Below are 18327 nucleotides of genomic sequence, written 5' to 3'. Positions count from 1 at the left end.
AAAGGAAAGATTGTCATCCACCTTAGCGTAGCTTCGTGCTACGTTCGCGTGGATGAAACTCGTTTCATGAAGCTTCCTCTACTGATCTGCAATATTCAGCGTCCCTGTGCTTCGAGTTGTCGATTATTTCGCACCCGCGCTACGATCTGCTAGCCTCCCGGTGAGCTCAGATGGTAGAGTGACCGCCACGGAAAGGCGTTGGTCGCGGGTTCAAATCCCGGAACGCGACAATGTTTCGTCAATTGCGATGCTTTTTTGAGCAACTCGCATGGGTTTCCTTTGTAGCTTCGTGCTACATTCGGGTGGATGACACTTTTTCCCTGCAAGATTTAATTTTGCGTCGTGCGCAACATCACGAATCCTAGTTACAAAAGGGGCACGACAGATATAACAATTAAGGAGAATTCCTTGATAGGTTAAAATTAAAATGGATACGCAATGTCAAGAAAACTCGCGGACACGGGGTACATCGCCTTTCTCGCAGAGCACGTTCGAACTAGATGCAGCGCGCTATTGCATATAACGCCAAGCGTCACAGCGCTATCGATCGAGCACGAAACCGCAAACAGCGACACAGTTGCTAAACTTGCACGCACAGCAGCGCCAGCACATCTCTGTGCTATCTACGTTTCTCGGCTGCTCGTCAACGTGGGCCACTTCCACATAGAAACGCATAAAGGAGAAACGCAGTGCTCTAAATCGAGAGAGGCGCGCCAGAACGAAAAAGAAAAAAAGCCCCGCGAAAGCGTTCCCGGAGGAACCCCGACCAGTGGCCTTGAACCTCAGGAGCCGACGGCCGCGAGGGCAAAGCGCTCACCACCTGCCGCTGTGGCGTGTACGCCAAGACCCCGTCGCGCAAAGTTCACCAGCCCCTCACCTCGACGACAAGTGTGGGCCGCCGCTGCTGGGCGGAGGAGACGCGCTTCCAGCTTTGCACGAAGCACTTTCCTCTCTTTTCGCCCGCTCCGCAGCGGGACGCTCGTGAAGGGTCACCGGCGTCGGAGGCAAACGTCGGGTTCAACAGATGCCACAACGAATGCGCGACGTGGAACGCGCTACTACTCGCCGTTGTGCGAGCTCGCAGCATCCACCTCGTTCGTTCGAGATACGCCGACAAGCAATGAAGCCCAGTGCTACGCACAATGAAAACAACAAAAGTTGCAGTGGCGAGGGACAATAACATGGGAATGTTCTCGAGTCAATCTGGCACAAGACCACCACCAGGCGGCGTCACGCGACGCTGCAGCAATGGCCGCAGCGTTGCGCCACTGTGACCCCGTTTCACGAACGAACGTTCATCGCGAAGGGTTCGAACAAGCTCAAGTCGAAAACTGTCTCCGCCGCCGCCAGCACCACCTGCCCGTCGTTCGCGGACACCGGAAAAAGAAGCTTCCTCCCAACGAAGCGTGACGCCGCGTGAAGGAAACAAGCGAGCCGAAATAGGGCCGACAGCAGGTCAGGCCGCTATTGTTGGGACGACGCGGCCGCAGAGGGAAGCCCGATATCTCGGAGCGGCTGGCGGGCAGACAGCGCGCGACTGTACCTACTACACAGGACACACGGGTATATATATGCATGCACAGCGGAGCGCGTCTGCGCACATAACGGAGCTGGTCGAAGGCGCTCTCTGTTCACGAGGCAGCGACAAACGTGCCACCAAGGCCGAGACCCCCTCTCTCCACAACGGGGGGTGCGTCACGCCGACATTGTCTTCCCACCGGGGCAACGCGCGCTTAACCGGGCCGCTATCAGCAGGAGCGCGCGAGGAAGTGAAGACTCCCTTTGTAGGCCTGGAACGCGAAGGGCGAGCAATGAAAGCCAGTCACGCGCTGCTCGGACGAGAGCGCGGCTTATCGGACGTCACACGGATCCCTCTCGCGAGCGGCGACTACCGACAAGGCGGACACGTTGATCCTGATGTTACAGCGAAACAAAATGAACTCTGCGCAAACGGGAAAAAAAAATTGAAACTGCGAGGCCCGCGTGGACCCGATCTCAGTTGGAAACCCCGTCACCCAAGTCACCCGAACGAGCGCAAGCAGGCACAGCCGCCACCGCGCGGCAGTCCGCGCCAGCGCACTGGCGAAGCAGACTACTCTTGCAGAAAGACGCAGTATTTCTTAGAAAAGGAATTGCCCGTCATTCCAAAAAAGCTGACCTCTTCGTTCTTTTTTTTTTTTTTTGTCTCCTCGAACATCCAGCTCCGGCGCGTAAGCCGTCAGTGGTTTAACAATATTTTTCGTATTCAGTATTCATGTACTTTTCGTGGATGGAAAGTGTACAGAAGTTAGGAGAACTGGACGATTCGATGCACTTAGATATTGAGAAAAACAACGGAGAAAAAGTAGGAAAGACGCACAAAACAAGAGTTAGTCTTCTGTTCATTTCTTTGCGCCGTTTCTCCACAAAATTTTCCGATTGGGCCACTCCTCCACCTTTTATTTATTTTTTTTTAGCGCAATGCCATCTTATTTATGACCAGCTAAGCTCAGATCTAAAATCTGATGATAAGGACGTGGCGCGGGAATTAAAATACTACATTTACTCGTGTATGAGGCCAGCACTTTTATTTTTTCCTGGTGTTCTACTGGGTGCGGACCTAACATGAGCTCAACGAAGCCTGGAACTGCACTTACCCTGCTATGCAAAATAAAAAAACCACTTGCGGCCGATTATGAACATTTTTAGATTTAAAATTAAATTATGGGGTTTTACGTGCCAAAACCACTTTCTGATTATGGGGCACGCCGTAGTGGAGGACTCCGGAAATTTCTCCGACCACCTGGGGTTCTTTAACGTGCACCTAAATCTAAGTACACGCGTGTTTTCGCATTTCGCCCCCATCGAAATGCGGCCGCCGTGGCCAGGATTCGATCCCGCGACCTCGTGCTCAGCAGCCCAATACCACATTTTTAGATTTAGCCTACGCAAACGAGCTTGGGTACGCAAAGCGCCACGCCATAGCTTGCGTTCTTTTGTGCGCCTTAGGGGCTCTTTTGTGTGCCTCTTTGCGTTCGTTTGTACGCCAGGCGGTTTGCGTCCCCTAATACTGCGTACAATGCCTTGAAAGTGTCAGGGAAAAAAAATTGCGACGGTAAAATCGACTTCGGTTTTTTTTTTTCTTTTAGAGCACCAACAAAGCGGAAGATTCTTGACAGCCATATGCGCAGCATTGTGCTCCAGTAAAACAACCTTGAAATTTCGTGATGGCCGAGGCAGCATTTCGCGTTCACTCCTCACGCGCAGCGCCAAGTGCGTCGCCGTGCCGTGAAGATAGCGCGCACGCAGCCTCGACTCCGCAACACTTGCAGTTTTGGCTGTGGTGCAAAAATTGCGTTTGGTTGACTTGACGCCTAAGCGCGAGCTTTCGCCGTTCCGTTCAGTATGCACGCAAACGAACGTGGTAGGTGTTAGCGGTATAGTTGCCGGCTGGATCGCCCGCGCGTGCACGTGACCTCACGCCCTATCGCCAGTACGGTTTGCTGAGAGCAATATTTTGAAGGGCGAACTTGTCGCAACGGCATGCCGCCCGCCACACCCGCCGGCCAGCGCCGCTACGTCGGAGCCGCTTATCTATCTCCCTCGGAGCTGGCGACCAACGTTGCGGTTTGGTGCCGACAGAAAGATAGGTGACGGTGATAATACCAATGTCGGCAGCACAACTACTGTTACATCCAGATGTCTTGCCGACGATGAAACTACAGCTTCTGGCGGAAGTTTACGATTAAGGAAACTTTTGTTTTCTCTCTTAACATTTTCCCACTCCAATGTGGGGATGCCGGCCTTACACGAGTAAATAGGGTATGCCATCGCCGTTCGTCTAGGTATTTTTTCCTTTTCTTTTTAACTTCCTTTCTACCACACCAGGATCATGACCGCGGACACTTGCGAATTCCCCCATGCATATCATCATAGCTTCGATCGAATGTCTGGCATGCCCTCGACTCTTATAATCTGTTTTAACAGTCACATACTTCGAGGACGAGTGCGGCGGTCTTTCGCAAACAGCAGCGGCAAATTTTGGCGCACAGAATGTCGCCTATGAGTGTGAAAGGGTCCACACAAGATGTGGGCAAGCACCAATGCATGCGTCGAAGAACGAGCGCTGCACAGAGAGGAACAAGTCAAACGACGCGCAGGCTGCAGCCAGTCGCCGACCCTCGTAGCTTGCAGGACGCCGCCCTCGACAGCGCGCACATGCTGCCGGGCCGGACGCACCCATGCGTGAAATTCGTTGATATCAGAGCGACAAATGAGTAGCGATCCAGCTGCACCTGCTCGGCGAAGCGGAAGGCTGTCCCACGTAACACGAGCTTGCCGAGGAAGCTTTATTAGGAAATGCCTCAAATGCCGAAAAACGAAAACACGCCAGGGCTAAAATTGGCGCGGCTGATACCAACGACTACAACGAACAAATACAAGCAACCCTAATTTCAGAAAAAAAAAAGAAACGTAAGGTAAGCGGAAATATTTATTGACACAAGCTGCAACCCGTAAAGAGCCATTGCATTATAAAAAATCATTGCCTTAACATTGGATCTTATACTGTCCTGTGACTGGTGCAGCAAGGCCATAGTCGTTTTTGCGCCATTAAACCCGAATTAATTAAATTTCCATTGCATTATAGGGGGATATGTTATACAGAAACAACTAAAAGGACAACAACGAACCGTGTTATTCAAGCCCTTGTGGTACACTGGAAGCTCAGAACCGACACAGGTGGAGCAAGCCTAAGCGTCGTAGGCGCAACGTCGAGCAGAGCAGAGAAGCCGTGCCCGCCCGATACGTTCTCGGAAGAAGCGAGAGAGAGCATTTTTAATTAGGGACCAAGCAAGTCCTGCCGTTCGTCGCCGCCGCTCGGTTCCGTTCGGGACGGGGTCAGACCCAGCAGCATGCCGGGAAGGCCATCCGTCGCGTACGTAGGCGCCGATCGATGTGCGCTCGACGGCGAACAGGTCAGGCGCGATGTCAGGTTCCACTCCTCCCAAACGCAAGAGGCGATTCTCTCGTTTTCGGGTAGCCTGCGTTGTGACGACCGAAGGCAGAGCCGGAAACGTCTCAAAAAAGGCACCGCTGTTGGGCTGTAACCAGTCGACAATGTACAGATGTGTTGTACGCACTGCTGGCGAATCGTGCCACACCGCCACAGGAAAGATACCGTGTAAGTTTGACATGTTAATAAACTCACCTTCGTTACCATAACATGTTCCCTAACACGGATCTCCAGAATACTTTCTTTAAACGCTTGCATTGTAACACGTCCCCTTTCTCGCGATCTCTGAAGAACTGCTTCGGCCGCTTCTTTGCGTAAATAATGCTGTTTAGTACGACTTCTGTCGTCCACTCAGAGAAAGTAATGATTAACGAAAACAGGCATCTATCAAAACTACTTTAATTTGGCAGAAAAATGTAATTAGTGCTGGAGAAACTGAAGTCCAAACTTGTCACTTAGAGTTTGCGCCGAAGCATAAGAGCCGGTCCGTCAATACGAAGTCACGCATTTCAAAGAATTCGTACTTTAGATCTCTTTGGCGCATGAACAGTTAACAATTTTTCCGAGGGTGAGTTGTTTTGTCCTTCTAAAACGCTACTTCGTCTTTCACGGACGGACATTAAAAAAAAAAGAAAAAAAAGCTGTGCGGTTTTGTGTGCACAACCACGATCTGATTACGAGAACCGCCATAACGGGAGACTCCGGATTAATTTTGACCACCTGGGATTCTCTATCGCGCAGCCACACCAGCGTTTTTCCATTTCGATCCCACCGAAATGCGGCCGCCGTGAACCCGCGACCTCTAGCTCAGCAGGTAACGCCACCAGGCTACATCGGCGGGTATCACCGATGGGCAGGTAACCAGACCCAAATAGACGGTGTCAAAATCCATGACGTCGCGAAGAACCGCTGCGGGCACTCGAGGGCGGGCACCCATCTTTCATTATCGCCGTCTTTCCAGGCTTTAGCAAGGCTCCTTTCACGGTAAGAATGGCCCATTTGGTATTCGAGAAACGAAATTTATTAAAATACCTAACCTAATATTCCTGATCGAAGTCCATTTAAGCTGCATGGCCTAGCATACTCTTTGTTTGCTATACATTTTAAGTACGCACCTGATGCGGCAATGGACGGCGAAAAAACGTACAGCGAGGTCATTCGGGCGCGCGTTTCGGCGATATACCCCCCCCCCCCCCCCCCCCCCCCCCCCCCCCAGTGTGCGCAGCTGCATTGAACACGCCTGGCGAGTGCGCTTCCATGCCGCTTTTCCGAGCACGACAAAGCTCGTGGAAAGGGCGCGCCGCTGGACGTGATCAGCAAACACTGGGCGAATAAAACCGAACGTAATCTGGCAGGCGATTGAACAACGCGTGTGGAAATCGTGCTCCGCATGAAGTGAATGACCGCTGCGTCGCGTCTAATTTTGTCGCGTCCGAAAAAGGCAGCCACTTCCAAGCATTTTTTTTTACGATTGCGCTGCGGCCTTCACGCCGACTCGCAGGCGAGTGTAGCGTCACACAAGTTACTTCTGCCCTCCTCCTCGATTTCGTTGCGCGCATTTAGCGACGCAACTGCCGTCACCCAGGGTTTTTGAGCATTCTGGGTGCGACCAATCAAAAGGCCTCGAACGAAATCAAGGACTCGCAAAGAACCGTAAGGATTCTGTTTATGGCTTCAGCATGCGACGCGAGCGCGGACTCGGACGTCAGCGAATTGTGTACGCGCTTTCGCGGTGCTAAAAGGTGGAATGAGCGAAAGAGACTGAGCTTGTGCATGAACAATCTGACACACTACTCACTCAAACGTCATGCCAATTAAAAATGCAGGAATAAGAACAAATATTTCGGAACCACCCAGTCTTTTCTCTTTTTGTGTGTGTGTGAAAAAAAGAAAGAAAAGACAACTGTACAGCCTCATGTGCATACTGCTTCGGTTGCCATAATGCACAAGTGATTTGTCACTGCCCATGACAGGTGAAAAAAAACCTCGCAATGATGACCAATCCTTATTCATGTACATGCCCAGCTATAAGTATCGAGAGGCAATGGCCCCGAGGAAATGCAGGAAGAACAGAGGGAGACATTCGCGGTATACTCTCTTAGCAAGCGAAGAATCAGCAGTAAACGACTTTGTTCAAGATCAAAGGCCGAGCAGATGCTCTGCAAAATGCCGAAACAAACGATCTTTTTGTAGTACACAATGAATCAAATTTAATAGAGGAATAGAGAAACTCACACCACGAACAATCAAACTTTGAGGTAACATAGGACTGTTTCCTCCTCTACTCTCTATGTTCTAAGTGACTTGAATTCTATGCAAATGTAATGCAAATCCGTAGTCCACTGCCCTTCCATATCAGATAGATCCAGGTATGCACCAATTTTAAACACAGCGCGTAAAAAAAAGAAAGAAATACGTAAATCCCTGTCGTATGCTGGCACATAACAAAACACTAAGCCCTTGACAGCAATTTCCCAGCACTGATATTAAATCCTGACAATAAGCGGTCAACTTCAACACAATAACAGACTTACAGATACAGATATGGATTTACAGATACATGTACACTGAGAAAGCCGTTCCTTTTCATCCCTGGCTCTCGTGAGTAAGTTTGATCTTCATTGGCGCAGCGGCCGTCAGGACTAAAGCCTGCGCCGTAGTCCTGATCAGCTCGGCTCTTCTGCCACCGACAACGGGTAAGTTTTCTTTCATGAAGATATACTTCGTCGGCATCTTCCTCATTCCCACCTCGCTGAAAGACTCTTCGAAAGCGTTACCTGTGCGCTTGTGTGACGCCCAGTTGTAGAGCCGACATCTGCGACAGGTTACAACAAAAATTAGTGCTGACAAGCACTTCAACCGTCTGGCAGTTTTCGAATTAGACTTCAGGGGCGTCTCTACCGAAACGTGGTTTCAGAACTTAAAGCCATTTCATGAGACATCGACAAAACATACATTTAGCGTTTTTCTGGTAACAACAGAAGGGCCCACACCCCCGACTCACTGGCTCTGTGTGGTCAGCAGTGTGGCAAAGGTCACACCGCTGTGGCTCATCGCGAGGTGCGCACATCAGAGAACCACGCCAAAGGACTGCACTCCAACGACGAGTAAATGCAGTGTCGCCAGCTGCACTATCACGGAGGGATTACCGCATTACAAGCCGGGACAATTTCGCGATAAAGGACGCCATTGCCTCCACTCTCTCGGCGTCCACGGAGGTACGGCGGCCGGCGCAGTGCCGTCCTCGTCGAGCGAGACATGCACGCCAAGGTCAACGTTCCCTCCCCCCGCCCCCCTTCCACGCGCACGCCTTCGGATCGCCGCGATACAACAGCAGTTGAGCTAGCCGTACACGACATTGCATAAACGAGAAACGGAGGCAAGACAGGCTAAGCGATTTGGCTAGCCTTGGCAATTTTATTTACAGTAACTCTCGCACGAATGCCGAACTGCGAACGGCAGGCATACAGAAACAGTGACTGGCTACATTACATACGGCCCATGTAACACGGTGTAAGCCGACTGCTAACATCTTCGCCACGAGCCGGTTTCGGACACCCGGTGTTCGCATGCATGGTGCCGCAGAGGAGAGAACGGCCTGTCTGATGGCGGCTACTGGTCACTCATTCGGGAAGCACGTGGCAGGCCGACCGACGACTTCCCTTCCGAGGAGTCAACCGCCCGCTCGACCACCGCGGCGCCGCTGCCGAACTGGCGCCACGCACGCTCCTTCAAACGGGCTCGCGTGCGACGGCGCTGTCCGCGTACTCGTCTGGCCTGCTGAACAGATGGTGCACCTCGCGAGTCTTTGTCTCGTCGATGAGACTCGGCGAAACTGCCACTTATCGAGATAGCGCAGGTCGAGAACCGCCTACGCAGCCTCGGGGACGAGAAGTGTCGTGTACTCCGAGTGGTCACGCACCGTATACAACAAACATTCCAGCGCCGCAGGTGTTCCGGCTGTATTGTGTAGCATGCAGTGCGTACTTATGCGTCAATAAAAGCACGCGCCGTCGTACGCGAGCGGCAGTTTTACGACCGAAGATGCAAAGGAATTCTACCGTAACTCTCTGCTCGAGTGTTACGGTAGAAAGAGATAAAACGTATCAAGCAGTAAACCAACTTTCCAGAAAACTGAGAAGCCAAATCAGATCGCAGCAAGTACAACGTGCTGGCAAGCAGCCAACCGTATCAACTGCACCCTGAAGTGCAATCCCACGAAGCAAGCCAGCTGATGGCGCTCGCCTTCATCCCGTGTGACTGCAGGTGCCGCTATGCGCCACGTCATACAAGCGAAGCAGTGCGCACATTCGTTGCGAGAAAAAACAAAAACAAGAAACATCGCGTTAAGGGAAGAGCTTTGCTACCAGCCACATGTCGGGCATGCAGACTTCACTCGCTCACCAGCGCGATGCCTTTTTAACCGTGTGGCAACCAGGGGCCGCTTGTAAGCGATTAGCGCGTGACATACTCCAATATCGCTGCATATGAGCGCCACAGGTCTGTAAACGGAACATCAGCTCATATATATGTAGGCAGGTGTAAAATGTTAGGACAAACAAATCGCACTTTATGGGAGAAATGTGGCGCGACGCAGTACATTGACGTAGTAGTCGCAAAGGTACAAAAAAATAGTTTTTGAATTTATGTTTCTTCTTAAGCCCAAACCATGGGTTACACGGATGCCAATGTATTTAAGATGTCTAGCAAGTTCGTCACACATACGAAATGGTATACATACTATTCAACCATGCACATGTGACGTTTGCGCGGGGGTACCTGAGAAATCCATACCTGCGCAACCGCGGACACTTCTCCAGCCTCGGTTATCTTGCACGTATAGGGCAGATAGCTGTCGCGACATTTGGGCCCAGCCATTTCTAAAGCTCAATGAGCACCGGCTAATAAACCCATTGAGAAATAGGGGTAACATCTCGTTTGAACCGTGCCCAGCTTTTTCGGGAAAGAAAGTAAACTCGGCGAGGAGAGCCACTTCAAAATTTCTACAACACGCGAGCGTTATAGTGGTGAGAGAAAAATCCACAGTGCACAATCCAACGACCACTAACTCCACCCGAGCACATGGTTACGACAAAGGCTGTACGTACACGGCCGTCCACTGTGACAGGGATAGCACCATATAGTTGAAGCCAATACAGCTTTCATATTTCTTTAATTTATTTCCTAGAGCGTACCGTGGCGGGTATGACGCATCCGCCAGATATCCAGTAATGAAAGCTCCGCAGTCCTTCGTGCCAAATTAAAGCCCCTATCAGCGCAGACAATCACGAGGTGCTTCCTTAGCGAAGCTGCCGCCCAGGATGCCCAGAGAGCGAAAACACTTGGAAAAGGTGCAGCGAATGCCGGTCGCGCCCGCGGATCGCGCTCAGTCGTCGCATTGGCCGCGTAGCGACGGACTTTTCATCGGACGCGCAGCCTTGGTGCCGCCTTTACAATCTCGAGAGCCCCTCGCTTCCTGCATGACGCGCGCTGCCGCTTGCGTCATGCCCGCTAACCTTGGCCCGAAAAAGACACGCACGGGAGCGCCGCCTGTACGCCCGTAGAGGAAGGGCACAGCGCGTCGCTTGAGCGAGGTGACTGGAAACGTGAAATGCCACCCGCGGTGCCTTCGCCACTGATCAAAGACCATATGAAACTGACCTAGCTGCCCTCGAGAAACCGTCAGTTATACAATATAGATGCGGATCTCGGTCGGCCAATTCAGCTAAGCGGGCACGCAACGACACCGGCTGCGCAGGTATATAAATAGATCACATTGTCTGAACGCGTACGGAAACAAGCGGCGGAAAAGAAAAAAAAAAAAAAGGCCGTTCAACAACGAACCGCAGAGTTCTGCTTCCTGTTACTGCAATTCCAAACGCGCGTACAGCAGCAGCTGCAAACAGTTGGTGCACGGTCGCGGGATCAAAACAAAAAATAAAACCGCAGAAACGACCGCGGCTAAGAGCGCGTGACATACGTGCACGCATTCCAGTCCGTAAGTCGGCGAAAAAAACGAGCTTGCAATAAAGACTGGTATATATTAGTGCACCGCAGCATCCGCGAAAACGAAGACCTGAAAGGCGCGAAGCGGATCCGCAAAAATCGCTCGCCCATCGACCTGTAAAGTGAACAAACACTTGACGTTATCCAACCATGCACTGCATGATGGAGAACGATTTTGCACTTTCGGACAGAACGAGAGCGAGCGAGACGGTGCGGATATGTAGCATCGAGTGTGTTTCAGTAGCACTGAGCAATCCAAAAATTGTAGAGCTGGCATTACCTACACGCCCTATACATTGGCATATGCACAAAAATTCGAAGCACTTGTATGTGCTCCGGCATGTGTAACGCGCCATACAGTGTTAACTTATTAAAGAGTTTTGGAATAGGGGCCCCAATAGTTTGGGGCCCCAAGGAGTTTTGTGGGTGTTAGCGTTGGGGCACGCAGGAGTGAAGAGCTTTAGAATAGGGCTTTGCGTTTGCGGTAAGCGTCTTGCGCTGACAGCGCCACTACGCCGTCAAAGAAAAGCTATCAGAAATAATTAAATAAAATATACCATTTTATGATAGGAATAATAATATTGACTTGCGTGTATTCGCGTTTAATTACAATTTTGAGGTTTTTCTGTAAGCAGCAAACAATTCGTTGCGCTTAGTTTTGAGGAAACCAACTTTACGTGCCTTCAGCAGCCAAGCTTAGCCGTGTTAGGCCTACGAGCCATAAAATCCACAATTGAATTCGGAATCAGCGACGTCTAATGAATCAATCTTCATAACACACGCTAGTTGAGAGAAAACGATAACCGCAGTCACCTCTCCTAGCTTGTGAACTTCACGTGTTACCACGAATCGAACCCAGTTTGGTGCTAAATTAGAGCCGTCGCTTCGATGGGTGCCGCCATGTTCGCTGACGCAAAGCTTTTGGGGCCGCTATCTGGGCTCCCGCTAAATAGGTGAAATAGCGTTCCCAACGTAAAACCCAAACGCAGTTGGCATCTCACGCATGCGCAGTGGCTTCGACGCTATTTACTTGGGGGCCCAAAACGTTTGGGGCCTCTATTCTAAAATTCTATTCTCGGTCCCGTCGACGCCACAATGGCGCCCCGCGAAACGTAATTCCACTGTTCAGTATTTCGATGTTCTGTTGAGATTGCGCGCACAAGCAGCATACGGGTGCATATACCTGCAGAACGTGTGATGCGTGCATGCGACAACGAACGAACTCTCGAGCGACTCCCCGCACTGATGGTGTGGCCGGGGAGAACACTGGCCAGAGAGCAGCATAACCTCTAATCAGAAACAGTCATCATATACATCTTTGCCAGCCAAGAGAGCGGTGAGGTAAAAAGTGGACGACGACATGAACGAAAAGGAGAAGAGTGGCCGAATAAACAGAGTTGCGGGGAACAAGCGCTCGCAGACCCGGCTCCCTTCGGCTGCAGTACATACACGCGGGAACGAGAATGCGACACAGCTACACGAAACGATAACGAGGCCCGCACCGCCTCGCCGCTGCTGGACAGCGAGGCGGGAAAGCAAAGGAAAACAAACAGGGCTTAATTATGCTTACTCTATCCACGCGGAAGCAGCGTCTGCGAAGCACAAACACGGCATGGACGGCCCCGCGCTGTGGTCGCAAAGAAAACAGCTGCGCGAGCACCGCTAATCATGCTTGCGTCCGCTGCAACGCAAAGAGGTCGATATGGCGGCCTCCGACGCCCACCCACCACACGAAGAACAGCGCGCAGGACGAGCGGCACGGCATGCGATGCAATTCGTGGAACTTCCTTGAGGAACTTCAGCCCGAAATGCTGCCGTCACAGAAATGGTTGCAAATGATAACTACAGAAAAAAAATTATCTGGAAGCAGCATGAGCTGTCCAGTCCTGTTCATACAGATAATGTACAGGCAGCTCTTTGACTTCGCTCATTTTTAAATTTAAGGGAGACAGATCACCATATATACTCATGAGTTTTTCGCTTAGCCCGTAGCATTTATGAGTAGCTTAAGCGTTAAGTCCCGTAGCTCCTGTCTCACGATACCCAGGTGCAACTTATGTTTTGTCTCTGCCTTCCCTTAGTACGGAAGAAGAAGAAAAAAAATGAAAGGGAGCGTGCGCACCAAGCATCGAGGACGCAGCTGCTGTGGAGTACACGATAAGAGTTTTATCGCCCCCGTTCTGGGCGAACACATCGGCCCGACTTCGCGCGCTCCACCGCAGAGCGCAGGCAACCAAGGTCAAATAGAGGTCATCAGGCATACAGAACGCTACGTGGAAAGGAGCTACGGCGTTACCTTACAAATGGAAAGAACGGCGCATGGTTCTTGACGTCCAATGAAAATACGTGCTGCTTCGGAGGGACGCAACGCCGTAAGATAGTTATTAGTTAACTAAACCCTCTTACTACTGGGAGCATGTGAAGGAGGAGGAGGAGGCCGGGCCTGGCCGGGCCACGACCGCTCTTTCCATTTCGTTCATTTTCTTACGCCATTACAAAAAAAAAAAAAGGCATGTGAGCGAACATACGCGCCAGTGACCGTAGACATTGTGGCTGCATGCAAACTTGTTCGTAAAAGCATTACTGCCAAATTCTAACAACAGCAACGCATCCGATATGACCAAACATGTACGTAATTACCCATGCAGTTCATTGAGACAGGGGCATGAGGCTTATATTACTACTTACTATAAGTAAGAGCGGAATGTTTGTTGCTGTGATATCCGGTCGACAAAGATTCGGAAGACAAACAAGGTGCGCAGAAGAGCAGTGTGCCTAGGTAAACGAACTGATAACGCCACGTTTACGATACCTGCACGTGTATATGACCGCACGCGTGCTTAATGGAAAATATGACAGCGAGCTAGCTGTTTTTCACTGTAACTTCATTTTCTCTTATCCATTCTCCGGGATTATATTCGTAGTTGGTGAATCGAAGTCGGCAATTTCTTCGGACGCTGTCACCGGAGCGCGGCACAGACACCATGCCCGCTGCAAGCATTACGCAAAATGAGAGCTTTTGAGAGGTGTCCCAGGTACAAGGCAAAGGCAAGCAGCCTCGGGTATTGCATTCCAGCGAGGACGGGCGCTATCCGTAGCCGGGAGCTAAGCACGAGTAGGCGAAAGCAGACACCGCTATCGCTCCGCTGTCGAGAGGCAACACCAGCAGCAGACTTTCGTAATGGCGATTACGGCGGCCAAGAATGCGCAAACGTGCCGGCTTCTCTATCTCATCGGATATGTGGGCCGCGCACGCAACGCGCGTCGCTTTCCCGAGGGGCTGGCTGGGTCAGCAGAGGAACCTGCGCCGACACACGCTGCTCCAGGTAGGGCCGCGAATCTGCCAGCCGAACATGCGACTAGACACGCCGGTGGCAGCTATAAGCTATTTGGGCAGCTGATAACCTACATCATTGTGCGGTATACAGTACTTCGACAGTTATGCGCCAACAGGTTTGGAAAACGATCATCCGATAATGACGCGTTATGCACATTGCCATATTTATTCTTCCAACCAATGAAAGCACCGCACAGCGAAACATTCTAGTTGTCCTTGGGAGCCGGAATGCGAAAACTCCCCTCTACTTGTTAGACGTGCACTAAAAGATATCAGGTGGTTAAAATTATTCTGCAGATATGCGGCGTCTCACAGAAATTCGGTGTTGTTTGGCCGTCCAACTCCGTTATCCAGACATTACAGTTCTACCAGCGATGCTGCAGTAACACCCTTATCCACGTCATTCCTGTTACCATGCACGCGAAACAAGCGGACGTAGCATGTGCGAAGCCACAAGGCGCTATGCTTTGCCCCAGGGTTTGGCAAGCAACGAAATCAGTGCGTCGCGTAGTAAGTTGATGTGGCAGTTTCGACAGCCTTGAAATGATGCAGTCGAGGCATCTGTGAACTACGACGTGTTTTACCTAGCTTTAGCTAAGATCACTCGTTTACGCTAAAATCTATTAAAGCAGCTGCGTCATGTGTACGGTAACGATGCACTGTTACGAAAATGAAATTTCGCGCACAATTGTACCGTGTGTGCAGAGTAATCGTGAGGAATATAACGGATAAAGAACACCTGAGATGGCAAGCTGTTTTAAAAGGGAAATTGAACAGCCGCGATTGCGCAGGGAACTTACAATCGTAAAGAATCAGCTTGACAAATTAAGGATTGCCGTATTCGACATCTCCAAGAAAACATAAGGCGAACACAGCAGTTCTGTCGCCAGCAGGAAGCGCAGACAGCTGATCATGTCTAAGTTAAACAAGCTCTATAACAGAACAGTGAAAGAAAAGCATGACAAAAGCAAGGTAAAACTAGAATATCTCACACGCACAGACAAAAACAAAACGTACATTTGCGATCGAAGTCTACGAAACACTCACATTCCGTTACGATATGACGACGCAAACAGCTACGGCCATTGCGCACACTCCAATTACTGAATATGTCAGCAGGATAGAGGACCGCAAGGAGAGGGAACTGTTATAGCAGCTCGTGCATACGAACGACGGCAGGAGCGTTCACCGCGTCAGCTCATGGACTGCGTGCACGAAATGCAGCTGGGGAAGGGGCGTTTATCGTCACTGTCGCGTGCGGTGTCGGGATGTCAGCAAGCGCAATTCCATAACACAAGCGCTGCACGCTTCCCATTCAAGGGCATCGCTTGGAGAAAGGCAGACGAAGAAAGCGTCAAGCATCACAAGTGAAAGGGAAGCAAAGCACGCAACAGAAGTCAAGGGCAGCGATATACACAGTCTTCAGTCCAGCATGTCCCCCTGCACCGCAGATTGGATTCAGGCGAAACAAAGACCGCCCACAGCCAAGAAACAAAACAGCGCGGACAGCCAAGGCGAACGACAAGGGGAGAGCAGCGAGATGATTCAACGGCGTCCCATAAAAATATCCCGCGTAGAGAGCAGGAGGCCCGAAAGAGAAATGAAAACACAAGAGACTCGGGAATGCTTCGCCGAGTGGCAGGCGCAACACACGCACACAATGGGCGACGGTCGACACGGCAGCGGGAGAAAGGCGAGGGGTATTGTTTCCGGGATGGATGGAGGAGAGGCCCTCTCCACCGGGCGATCTGCTTTCTCCCCGCCGGCGCGGGTGGAGCGAGCGGCCCGCATTGCAGCAGCGAGCCTCGCTGCCGCCAGACTGGCCGTAACTCTGGCGAAATTTTCAATTTCAGTCTCTCCATGCGCAGCTCATTTTTTCTTTTTTTTTCTCTCTCTCTCTTTCTCCTCTACTGCGCGCCCAGAGTGGCGGTAGCGCAGAAAGGGCCGCTGCGAGAAGGGTCGGGGGAGGAATTGTGGGCGACAGAGAAAAAACATGAGACAGAATTGAACTCGCACGGCCCGCGGCGCACGAGGAGCAAAGAATGGGCCGGAAACGAGTGCCCAGAAAAAAAGGTAGAAAAAGGGGCCGGGCACGTTTTCGCATACACCGACACGAAATTGGTGCCGGTCTCAGGCTGTCTTTAATGAAAACGGCCTCTGTGGGATTGCAGCGCGGAGCAATAAAGTTGGGACAATGATATGTGTCTTAATACGCGGCTCGGCAGCGGCCGCGTCGCTTGGCGGAGCACGCAAAACTGGAAACATAGGAACAGCTACGCTTATTGAAAAGACACGTGCAGTCTTTCTTAAATAGTACAGTTAAGGAAAGCGGACCGCTTGAAGACGCGGCGGGGCAGCCTGAAATGAAGCGACAGGGGAACCACGTAGAACGACACCCGAGCACGTGACCAATAACATTTACAAGCTGGGAAACAACTCATCTCCTGCGATTTCACGGCCAGCTGGCAATCACGATGAGGCGCGCCATCTTCGATATACTCGTTACCGTGAATTTGGATGCCTCATGTTGGGTCTGTTCCCAAAAATCTGGACAACTACGTGCGAGAAAGATGAAAACTAATTAAACAATAGAGCGCTAGATATCGCAAAGCCGAACACTCAAATCGATTTACGTAGCACGACTATCGGGAATGGCACACGAACAAGTGAAAAACGAACAAGCTCAACGTAGGAGGTGTTACACAAGCCGGGTGAAGACGGTGTCTAGGTCACATTGTGTTCACTTGGATATATATACTCGAAGAAGAAGAACAAAACTTTATTGGTAGAAAGAACTTCATTGCCCCTAAAACGGAGTAACGCCGTGTGGTCGGGCCCCTATTCCAAGGCACCGCTGGCCCTCGCCATCCTTTCTGCCCTCCGGACGAGCCTGAGCTGACCTCCGAGGGCGGAGCTGGATAGCCATCGAAAAACGCATTAAAATCCAGAAACATCTTTCGGTGAGTAATTCGATCACCTCTGAGCAGCTTTTCTTTTCCTTCTGAAACTACTCTGAATTTCGCGTCTTATTTTGGTTTTGTTCGGTTGTGCAGTGTCAATTTAATTTTAATACAAACGTCACACTCGCAACTGCGTGACGCTTGTAACAGCTCAGCGATTCAGACGCGACACTCGGCCGGTGGCGGCTGCGGGGACATGATGCACTGAGATGATGCATTGTGGTATACGACGAAAACGAGAGCCCTTGTGACGCATTGCGAGTGCATTTGGTCAAGCAGCGACCACCCAGCGCGCTCATTGGTGGCGGAAGAAGCGCCGGCTGCCATACGGCCAGATTACCACGTTTGAAACGTTGAGCACTGTACCTACCCAGTTACACAACAGCATATGCCACGACAAGCTTCACTAAAAACAAAGTAAATGACCACAAAAGTCTTGTTACGCAGTAGACATAACGGCCCCTTGTATCCTAGATCACTCAATTTCCTTTAAGACAACCCACTGGAACGATAATGCCTTTCTTCGGGAAACTGGCTACAACCATGGACGGATAACTGAAAAGTGAAATCTTCACTGTCAGCTAGGCGATTATTTATTGTTCACTATTTGCATTTTATCAATTACTTTAGTGCACGTACTGCTCCCAAAGGGCAGCGTCAGTTTCACGAGTCATGAAATCTATCAGTTTAAACAGAATACGAACGCGTTAGCATAATGCCATCCGATGTAGCAGATTCTGGGACATGGAAAAAATATCCCAGTGGTCACTATGGGTTTCGCGCACTAAGTTACTGCTCCTCTTTTGCAGCGCTTGAATTCAGTTGCTCGGACGGGATAAATTACGAGGTCAAACGACCGTACCGTTGCTACAGTACGTTCGCTGAGCTATGCATCGTACAGGTGCTTGTAGAGCGAGTAGAGTTACAGGTGGCTGTGCATTCCTGCAAATAGATCGCGCCGCGCTCATGTGGCAGGGCCAGACAGAAATGGGGCACGACCACCGAAAGGCTGCGTGTTCTCGGCACGATGG

The 18327-nt window shown here is 50.9% G+C and overlaps 2 protein-coding genes across 13 annotated transcripts in view; one reads left to right on the top strand and one right to left on the bottom strand.

Moving 5' to 3' along the window:
- LOC135901226 (receptor expression-enhancing protein 1-like) overlaps window positions 1-18327 on the top strand; it is a 306997-nt gene that overhangs the window by 93228 nt on the left and 195442 nt on the right. Inside the window, exon 3 of one of the 3 annotated variants that reach the window (XM_070531165.1) lies at window positions 7624-7689. The exons of the other annotated variants lie outside the window; for them this stretch is intronic. The gene's annotated coding sequence lies outside the window, so the exon portion shown is untranslated. The remainder of the gene's footprint in view (window positions 1-7623; window positions 7690-18327) is intronic. 3 annotated transcript variants of the gene reach the window in all.
- The window catches only part of Kdm3 (Lysine demethylase 3), a 291755-nt gene that overhangs the window by 126286 nt on the left and 147142 nt on the right, over window positions 1-18327 (bottom strand). For 3 of the 10 annotated variants that reach the window (XM_065430814.1, XM_065430843.1, XM_065430882.2), the window contains exon 1: window positions 878-1137. The exons of 5 other annotated variants lie outside the window; for them this stretch is intronic. In XM_065430814.1, the coding sequence (XP_065286886.1) occupies window positions 878-1087 (210 nt within the window). In that variant the 5' untranslated portion in view covers window positions 1088-1137. Of the gene's footprint in view, window positions 1-877; window positions 1138-18327 lie in introns of those variants that run through there. 2 more of the 10 variants (XM_065430817.1, XM_065430884.1) reach the window with 1 other exon arrangement.

This window comes from Dermacentor albipictus, chromosome 1, assembly GCF_038994185.2.
Source record: "Dermacentor albipictus isolate Rhodes 1998 colony chromosome 1, USDA_Dalb.pri_finalv2, whole genome shotgun sequence".
Classification (NCBI taxonomy): domain Eukaryota; kingdom Metazoa; phylum Arthropoda; class Arachnida; order Ixodida; family Ixodidae; genus Dermacentor; species Dermacentor albipictus.
Note: the sequence above shows the minus strand (reverse complement) of the source record. Positions and strands in the feature narration are given on the sequence as shown.